General features: G+C 49.8%; 1 protein-coding gene across 1 annotated transcript in view; it reads left to right on the top strand.

Moving 5' to 3' along the window:
* The window catches only part of mta1 (metastasis associated 1), a 55,523-nt gene that overhangs the window by 23,758 nt on the left and 21,765 nt on the right, over window positions 1-10,000 (top strand). Inside the window, 3 exon segments of the mRNA XM_061259985.1 lie at window positions 4,987-5,113; window positions 7,466-7,529; window positions 8,886-9,003. Coding sequence (XP_061115969.1) covers window positions 4,987-5,113; window positions 7,466-7,529; window positions 8,886-9,003 — 309 coding nt within the window.

Genomic DNA, 10,000 nt, shown 5'->3' with positions numbered 1-10,000 from the left:
CAGGGCGCCCCCTGTCTTACCCCAGGGCGCCCCCTGTCTTACCCCAGAGCGCTCTGTCTTACCCTGGAGCGCCCCCTGTCTTACCCCGGAGCGCCCCCTGTCTTACCCCAGAGCGCCCCCTGTCTTACCCCAGAGCGCTCTGTCTTACCCCGGAGCGCCCCCTGTCTTACCCCGGAGCGCCCCCTGTCTTACCCCGGAGCGCCCGCTGTCTTACCCCAGAGCGCCCTGTCTTACCCCGGAGCGCCCTGTCTTACCCCGGAGCGCTCTGTCTTACCCCGGAGCAATCGGTGCTGCATCCCGGAACAGGAGCGGGCCAATCGGAGCGCTCGGTGCTGCATCCCGGAACAGGAGCCGGCCAATCGGAGCGCTCGGTGCTGCATTCCGGAACAGGAGCCGGCCAATCGGAGCGCTCGCTCCCCGCAGCGCGAGCGCCTCGTTTGACCTGCCGTTTCCCCGCTCTGCGCTGGGCCAACACGGCCGTCTCCTGAGTGGCCCAGCACCAGCCCCTGTGTGTGAGTCACAGAGGAAGTATTTCACTCCCGAGCAGAACCCCTCCCCCCCCCTCACCACGGCCCAATGGGGCTCAGACACTACCGCGTGTCCTGGGGTCCCCCGCCCCGCAGAGCAGGGGCTCCCCCCCAAGAGTACCCCACCAAGAATAGACATTTCCAATTTAAACATTGCTTTGTTAATAGTTCCATATATCATGACATATTTTTTAGTATTTTAGTAAGATTGTCATCATTGAAATGTTATAAATGTAATTTCTATGAAATTCCAGCATGTCTTTGACATCATGGCTCAGATGTGCTCCCCTGGACCGGTGTGTTAAATGTTGTGAGTGTTGGATAATGGTGTCAAATACGCCACTGTTTTATTGAGCTGTAGTATCCTTGGCCACATTGTAGTCATAAAGGGGGTTTATAAAGTTCAGAAATCGAGGGAGTGAGCCGTGTTTAAAACCTCTTTCAGCACCTGCATTCGTTTAATTAGGTGCCTCAACTTGCCTCTGTTTGACTTTGGTTTCAACATCAAATAAGAGCTGACTTTCATCATCCGACCGCCATCTTGGAACTGAAAGAGCTGTTTTTTTTAACCCCTTAAGGGTGTGAGGTCACAAACGTGTGATTAGAATATTCAGTGAAGTGAACATTCTAATGCTGATGTCACAATGCTGGGAACTGAACAACGGAGTTCTAGAACACTGGCTTAGATTTTGTTATTGTTATTTTTTTGAAACATCACAGAAAAAGTACTCTTCAACGTGTTAAAGAGAAATGAATGCTTCAACTGTACATTTTTTGAGCTTGTTTTGTTGATGCTGAATTTCGGACATATTTGAAAGGGGGGCTCGAGACAGTGCTTAAGAAATGAAGGAGGGCAGGGGTGGGTGGTGAGGGGGTTGGGAGTTTGAAGTCCGTTGGTTGGGTGTGGGCTTCTCTGGAATTTGGTTAAATTCCCCCCTTGTAAAAGGGGGTGTGATTATCTTCCACCTCGTGTGTGTTTCAGTGGAACTCTGAGTGGTGAGGCTCTCTTTATGCAGTCTGAAATTCATTAAATGTTGAAATATGCTTTTTAATTATATTGCTCAGGGCTCAGTGCATAGCCGTAACATCCTTCCTCTCTCTCGATCCATCTCTCTCTCTCTCTTTCACTCATTGTCTCTCATCCTATTCTCCCTCACCCTCCTTTCTTCATCTTTTTTTCGTTTTTACTTATTCTCCCTCGCCTCTCTCTATCTCTCTCTCTTTCTTTCTCTCTCTCTCTCTATATCTCTCTCTCTTTCTCTCTCTCTTAATTACTCTCTGTGCTGAGTCATCGGCTCCTGGTCTCCTTGCTCTAGTCGGTTGTCAGCGGGGAAATCAGTTGAGTTAGCTATCTGCAGGGGCTGCTTCTGGTTAGAAGCATCCGCTCTCCCTCTCTCTCTCTTTCTCTCCCTCCCTCTCTCTCTCTGTTCCCCTCCCTCCATCCTGTCCTCCCATCCCCCCTTCCCCTCCCTCCTCCCTTGTGGCCGTAAGGTGATTCATTCATCAATGATTAATAATTGGTTGGGACAGGTGAGATGGAGAGGCAATTTGTTGAGAGTAGGGTCCGGGTTCCGTGCCAGGAGAGGGAGGCCGGGCCCTGTGGAGGCCAGTGTCACTCGCCCGCACCTCTCTGCAGCCTGTCCTCAAGGGCGTTTAAAAAAGACTTCTCCTGCCCCACCTCTTACAGAGGACCTGGCCCCTCTCTCTCGCTCGCTCTCTCTCTCTCTCGCACTCTCTCTCCCTCTCTTGCTCCCTCTCACTTTCTCACTCTCTCTCTCTCTCTCACTCCCTACCTCTCTCACTCACTCTCTCTCTCTCTTTCTCTCTCGCACCCTACCTCACTCACTCACTCTCCCTCCCTCTCTCTTTCACTCTCACTCCCTCACTCTCTCTCTCTCACACCCTACCTCACTCACTCACTCTCTCTCACTCTCTCGCTCTCACACCCTACCTCACTCACTCTCGCTCCCTCTCTCTTTCATTCTCACTCCCTCACTCTCTCTCTCACACACCCTACCTCACTCACTCTCTCTCCCTCTCTCTTTCACTCTCACTCCCTCACTCTCTCTCTCACGCCCTACCTCTCTCACTCCCTACCCCTCTCTCTCTCCCTCCCTCTCCCTCCCACTCCCTCTCTCCCTCCCTCTCTCTTTCATTCTCTCCCTCCCTCCCTCCCTCCCTCTCCCCTCTTAATTTCGCCTTTATTGCCCTGCCGGATATTAAACACACCATCTGAGATTATGGAACAAAGAACGCCCTTGGGTGTAGTGTGGAGTGTGTGTTTGTCACGGTGGGTCTGCTCGGAGGCAGTTCTCTGTTCTCTTCTGTGGTGTGTGTGTGTGTGTGTGTGTGAGTGAGAGAGTGTGTGTGGGTCTTGTGATGTGGTATGGCGTGTTTGTGTTTGTCGGTAGTGTGATGTGATTTGGGGGGTATTTGTGTTTGCGTCAGTGTGTGTGTGTGTGTGTGTGTGTGTGTGTGTGTGTGGAGGGGTCTGTCTCGGCCTGCGCAGTGCAGTCAGGGCGCGTGAGGAAGAGGAAGATGAAGAGAGCAGGATTGATGGTTTTGGGGCCCTTCTGAAGATCCTGTAATTGCTGTTGCAGCTCCATCTTTTATCTCCTCTCTCCCTCTCTCTGCTAAACTGGCTGCTAATGAAACACTGGAACATGAGTGAGACAATCAGACCAACCGCCACACTCAGGCCCGGTCCTCCGAATTTCATTCTCTGAGCTCATTCTCTCCGTTTCTCTCTCTCTCTCTCACACACAGACACACACTCACACACTCTCACTCTCACATACACACTCTCTCTCACACACAGACACACATACACCATCATGCTTTCTCACACAAACCCACTCCTACACTCTCTCATACACCCACCCACTCACACAGTCACAGACACTGTCATGTTCTCTCTCTCTCTCTCTCTCTCTCTCTCTCTTTCTCTCTCTCTCTCTCACACACACACACACACAGGCACACACACTGTTTTGCTCTCTCACACACACGGTCATTCTCTCTACGCACACACACGCGCGCACACACGCACACACACACACACACACACTCCATCCCAGGAGGACCAGGCTGTGAGGAGATGGGCAGTGCTCCGGGGCGGGAGGAGGGTAGGTGGAGGGGTAAATGGATTCATTGAGAGACGGAGGGTGAGCATCATGCGGCTCAGTGTCGATTAGCCGACACCTCGTACGTTCACATTCACCATCAGCACTTTCCCCCGCCTGGCGCCCGTCTCCCCCGGCGATGCAAGCCACCCTCTCTCCGTGATGCGTGCACCATTTGTAGCGGCTGCTCTGTGTCATAGTGCTCATAGCGGCTGCTCTCTGTCGTAGCGGAGGCTCTGTGTCGTAGCGGCTGTTTTGTGTCATAGTGCTCGTAGCGGCTGTTCTGTGTCATAGTGCTCGTAGCGGCTGCTCTGTCATAGTGGCTGTTCTGTGTTGTAGCGGTTGTTGGGCCTGCTCTGTGTCATAGCAGCTGTTCTGTGTCGTAGGGGCTGCTCTGCTCTGTGTCGTAGCGCTCGTAGCGGCTGCTCTGTGTCGTAGCGCTCGTAGCGGCTGCTCTGTGTCGTAGGGGCTGCTCTGCTCTGTGTCATAGCGCTCGTAGCGGCTGCTCTGTGTCGTAGCGCTCGTAGCGGCTGCTCTGTGTCGTAGAGGCTGCTCTGCTCTGTGTCGTAGAGGCTGCTCTGCTCTGTGTCGTAGCGCTCGTAGCGGCTGCTCTGTGTCGTAGAGGCTGCTCTGCTCTGTGTCATAGCGCTCGTAGCGGCTGCTCTGTGTCTCGTAGGGGCTGCTCTGTGTCGTAGAGGCTGCTCTGCTCTGTGTCATAGCGCTCGTAGCGGCTGCTCTGTGTCTCGTAGGGGCTGCTCTGTGTCGTAGCGGCTGCTCTGTGTCACAGTGTGACAGCTGTTCAGGGGTCCAGGACGCAGGGCGCTGGCAGCCTCCCGTCGAGCCGCGCAGGGAGCCCCAGGAGAGACAGCCCCAGGAGAGACAGCCCTGACGCCATCACCGCCGCCGTCAGCGACGGTCTCCACAGCTGCTTTCCTTTCCGAACGTCTCAAACGAGCGCGCGTCAGGAGCAGAGTGCGTCGTGATGGAGACCGCTTTCATCCCATGCAGGGCTTCACTTTTGTGTTTTGACAGTTTCAAAAAAATATATATATATATTTTCCTCAAACTCTCGACAGTTCATCGGCAGAACGGCCTGTCCTTCAGACAGTCTGTAGTGTGTGTTTCTCCCCGGTAACAGCACTGAGAGGGTGTCTGCTCCGCTTCCGTCCGTGGCTAACGCGGGGCTGTGCGTGCCGTGTTTGCCGAGGCGGTGGCAGTGTAACCGTACCCCCAGTCTCAGTTGTGCTTCGCTCTGGCCTGCTATGAAGCGCTCCGGTGCTGCAAGTGTTGCCGGGACACTGGCGGTACTAAGGGGGCGTTTGACCTTTTGTCTACAGGGGAGATGGAGGAGGACATGGAGAACCCCGAAATCATCGATCTCCCCGAGAAACAGAAACACCAGCTCAGACACAGAGAGCTGTTCCTGTCCCGCCAGCTCGAGTCTTTACCTGCCACACACATCAGGTATCGTACCTCACCTTTACACACCTGTACACACCCACGCACACACACACACACACACACACACACACACACACACACACATCAGGTAACACACCTGTACACACATCAGGCAACGTACCTCACCTGTACACTCACACACACATCAGGTATCGTACCTCACCTTTACACACCTGTACACACCCACACACACACACACACACACACACATCAGGTATCGTACCTCACCTTTACACACCTGTACACACCCACACACACACACACACACACACACACACACAAACATCAGGTATCGTACCTCACCTGTACACACCTGTACGCACCCACCCACACACACACACACACATCAGGTATCGTACCTCACCTGTACACACACACACACACACACACACACACATCAGGTAACACACCTGTACACACATCAGGCAACGTACCTCACCTGTACACACACACACATCAGGTATCGTACCTCACCTTTACACACCTGTACACACACACACACACACACATCAGGCATCGTACCTCACCTTTACACACACACACACACCCATCAGGTAACGTACCTCACCTGTACAGGCCTGTACACACACACACACACACACACTCATACATCAGGTAACACACCTCACCTGTACACACACACACACACATCAGACATCAGTTAATATACCTTATCTGTACCCACACACACACACCAGGTAAAACAGCTCACCTGTACACACATCCAAGTAAACGTACCTTACCTGTACACACCTGCACACGCATGTACTCACACACCAGGTAATACAGCTCACCTGTATGCACCTGCCTTACACATCAGGTAACAGCTCTCATGTACATGTGTACACACATGCATCACGTAACAGCTCTCATGCACGCACCAGTCACACACACACACACACACACACACACACCAGGTATCACACCTGGCACACACACACACACACACACACACACACACACACACACACACACACACCAGGTATCACACCTGGCACACACGTAAGGGAAAACATGAAAATAAGCTCAGTTTTATTTGTATAGCTTTGTTTACAGTGACTGTCTCAAAGACACTTTACAAGCATCTCGCCTCTGCTTCCCTGCCACGCGGGGAGGTAGTACACGTATAGCACCTGGCCTACGAGTGCATCTTTCTTTGCTTTATCGAGCCGCTTAATTATCTTCCCTTGAGACCAGATGGCCCGATGCCCACATTCTCCACCAATTACACTGGCTGGATGTTATCTGCGTGTCCGTCGATGAAGTGTGGGAGGAGGGTGGTCGTCTCAGCGTAGCGAACGGGTTTTATTCTGGAATTTAATTTTAACTTGGGAAAAAAAAAATTATTATTATTATTTTGCACACCGCCAAGCCAAAAATAACTGAACAGCTCTGCTGGAGCACTATCCGAACTGCCTCTTATGCCAGCACTAAATCAAACAAATTGGAGCCGGCTTCAAAATGGTAATACTTCAGTTTAAACAAACCTTACCCGGCGGTCAGTTTTTTCTTTTTTTTTTTTTTTTTCTTTTTTTTTTACGAGGAGAGGTCGGAAACGCACTGCAGGCGCCAGACAAGGCAGGTTCTCAGGACTTGCAACTCTCCCACTGCCTCATTTTCACCCTCACTCCACCAATCTGCTTCGCCCCGGTTAGCTGATTGAGATCCAGTAATCCCTCCCTCCAAGAGAATTCTGGGAAATGTAGTCGGCGGAGGAGCGGCCATTTTACGCCCGTTCCTCCCGCCGTCTGACGGCACACAAATAGGAATGAGACGAGGAAGAAACGTTCGAATGTGCAGTGCAAATGTGCAAATATATTAGATGCGTTGTTTTTGTTGTTTGTTTCTGCCCTGCTAATTGTCTGTTTTTAAGTGTTTTAACAAGTGGTTTCTGCTGATGTATTAGCCTTGTATTATATTTTTGCTGTCATTCCCAGTGAAGTGAAATGTGAAGATTTGGCTAATTAGTAAATAAGCTGAATAATTTTGGCCCGGGTTTAATTTTCCTGCGACGGATTGCGGTGTTGACACTGTGGCAGATGCGTTATTAGCTCTGTCCCGTTGAAAATGAAAAGCAGGTCAGATCAAAAGCAGTTACACGGGCCTGATGTTTGATGTATGGTGTGCTTTAACTTCACAAAATGAACTAGTTAATCAAGGCTTATACAGACTTACGTGTGTGTATGTGTGTGTGCGTGTGTGCGTGTGTGAGATTCTCCACGAACGGCAGAAGTTGGCTGTGATTTCCGTGATGAATGGAGATCTTAAAAGCTACTGGCGTTTTGGGCTGATGAGGCTGATTTGATTGATTGTACTGATCACTGTGATTGATTAGGCTCTGTTCTCTTGTTGAAGGGGTAAGTGCTGTGTCACCCTGCTGAACGAAACGGAGGCTCTCAAGTCCTACCTGGACCGGGAGGTAGGTCCCCTGGTGTCATAGCCAGGCTTCTGTGTGTGTGTGTCTGTGTCTGTGTCTGTGTCTGTGTCTGTGTGTCTGTGTGTCTGTGTGTGTGTGTGTGTGTGTGTGCGTGTGTGCGGGTGCGTACTTGTGTATCTGTGCTTTGCCAATGTGAGTTTTTTAAATCTCATGTATGTTTGTGTGTTTGTATGTCTTTGATTATTGTGTGTTTGAGAGCGAGGGAGTGTGTGTGGCAGAAAGAGTCAGTGTGTGTTTTTGCAGCAGAGAGAGAGAGAGAGAGAGAGAGAGAGCGTGTGTGTGTGTGTGTGTGTGTGTGTGTGTGTGTGTATGTATATGTGGCAGAGTGTGTGTTTGTGTGTGTATGTATGTATATGTGGCAGAGTGTGTGTGTTTGTGTGTGTATGTATGTATATGTGGCAGAGTGTGTGTGTTTGTGTGTGTGTATGTATATGTGGCAGAGTGTGTGTGTTTGTGTGTGTATGTATATGTGGCAGAGTGTGTGTTTTTGTGTGCGCGGGAGTGCAACTTGTGTGTCTGTTTCTGTATAAATTATTCAGCCTGTTGACCCAGAATGTTCTGAGCACACTGTGTAATGAGGAGCCGGGAGGCTGTGCTTGGAGGACTGCTCTCGGAGAGGGCCGGGCACAGATTGCAGATACACAGCTTATTTCATCTTCTCCTATACTTCAGAGGACCGGCTGCTTTATTTCATACTCTCCTATACTTCAGAGGACCGGTTGCTTTATTTCATACTCTCCTATACTTCAGAGGGGACTGGCTGCTTTATTTCATCTTCTCCTATACTTCAGAAGACCGGCTGCTTTATTTCATACTCTCCTATACTTATGAGGACCAGCAGTGAAACTGGTGGCATTGGTGGGGTTCCCATTGCTTACATGGTAGTTGAGTAATTAAGAAAGTTTTCACATTATTGTCCAATAGTCCAGGAGCAGGGAGTTTAAGAAATGGGGGGGGGGGCACGGTTCCCCTTGCTGGATGGTTTGGGAACACCCCAAGGTTTGGAGCAGGTACGCTTCACACTGTGGTGAACAGATTGTCACAGCAAGGGTGTTAATTTGTGAGTTTCCTGCAGTTTGTTTTATTATTTGAATTTAATAGTTTTTTTTGTTTCTTTTAATCCCACCTATTAATTTAATTAATAAAGATGAATGGTGGAACCAGCCTGCTCGGGATTATCTTTAGTGTCTATCAACGCTGGTTTTTACCCATAATGCCATCTGTCACCGCCACAGGGGGATGTGACAGCATCGGCGTGGTAATAATGACCCCCCCCCCTCCCCCACCCCCACCCTTACCCCACCTTAACCCCCCCCCTCCTCCATTTCTCCCCTCCAGGACACATTCTTCTACTCCCTGGTTTACGACCCCCAGCAGAAAACCCTCCTTGCAGACAAGGGAGAGATCCGCGTCGGGAACAAGTACCAGGCGGACATCATGGACCTCTTGAAAGAGGGTGCGTGTTCCACTCTGGGAAGGGGTGCTGGGGCTTAGTTCATTTGGTTTTAACTAAGATGGGGGGGGAAACTGCTTTTCCCTTTTTTAAGCCTTTGAAGTGTAGGGTTATTATTATTTTTTTTTCATGCTTTTCCAAAATTCTTAGTCGGTATCCTAGAACTCCTTTGCTTTCTGTTACCTGTATAGATTGATATATTAGCGTCATGCAATCACATATTTGTGCTCTTGCACCTTAAAGGGTTAAGAGTTTTATATTCAAAACCTGATGTTTATTTGCCCCTTATTTGTTGTTTATTTTAACCTTATTTTCCCATCTCCCGAGAGGCAGGATAATGCGGCAATTGTTTAAATCTATTATTGAGATATACCTACAGTAATAAATGCAAAATTAAGCTGGTAGATTCAGTTAAACAGTGGTTAATGCCTGCATAATCAATACGAATGCGTGTAGTAGCATTCTCCCGGGTGTAAAAGTTACCACTTCTTATTTTCACTGTGTCCAGACTATCATTTCTTTTATTAAGTTAATGCTAAGGGCATTTGTACATTGAATTACATGCATAATGCATGTACATTTTCTTGAATTATCACAGTAATTGTGTCAGTGCTTAGGAGCTTCTACGGCAAGCTCGCAAACTCACCAGATCTGCAGTTCATTTGTTTTTCCTGTCGTGTTCCACATGTCAATCAACATGCACACCCCTCATTTTATTGGTTAAAAAAATAAAACACAAAAAAACCCCCACGCTCCCAGCCCAAGTCACATGATGCTTGGTTTGCTGACTGCGCAGTAAATTCTGTGGCCACGGAAACTATTTCTAGTTAATTCATAAATGCCCAGATCGGTTTTCAGAATGCCCGGTTCCAAATGCAACAGCGGAAATTCGCTTTCCGGCGGTGAGCTCCCACAATTCCATCCGTGACTGTCCCGCCCCCCCCCACCCCCCCTCTGATCGCCCAACCGAAAGCGGGGGGGCCTCGTGAGGGGTGTAAGT

This window comes from Conger conger, chromosome 1 (assembly GCF_963514075.1).
Source record: "Conger conger chromosome 1, fConCon1.1, whole genome shotgun sequence".
Classification (NCBI taxonomy): domain Eukaryota; kingdom Metazoa; phylum Chordata; class Actinopteri; order Anguilliformes; family Congridae; genus Conger; species Conger conger.
This window is presented reverse-complemented; position numbering and strand designations above follow the sequence as displayed.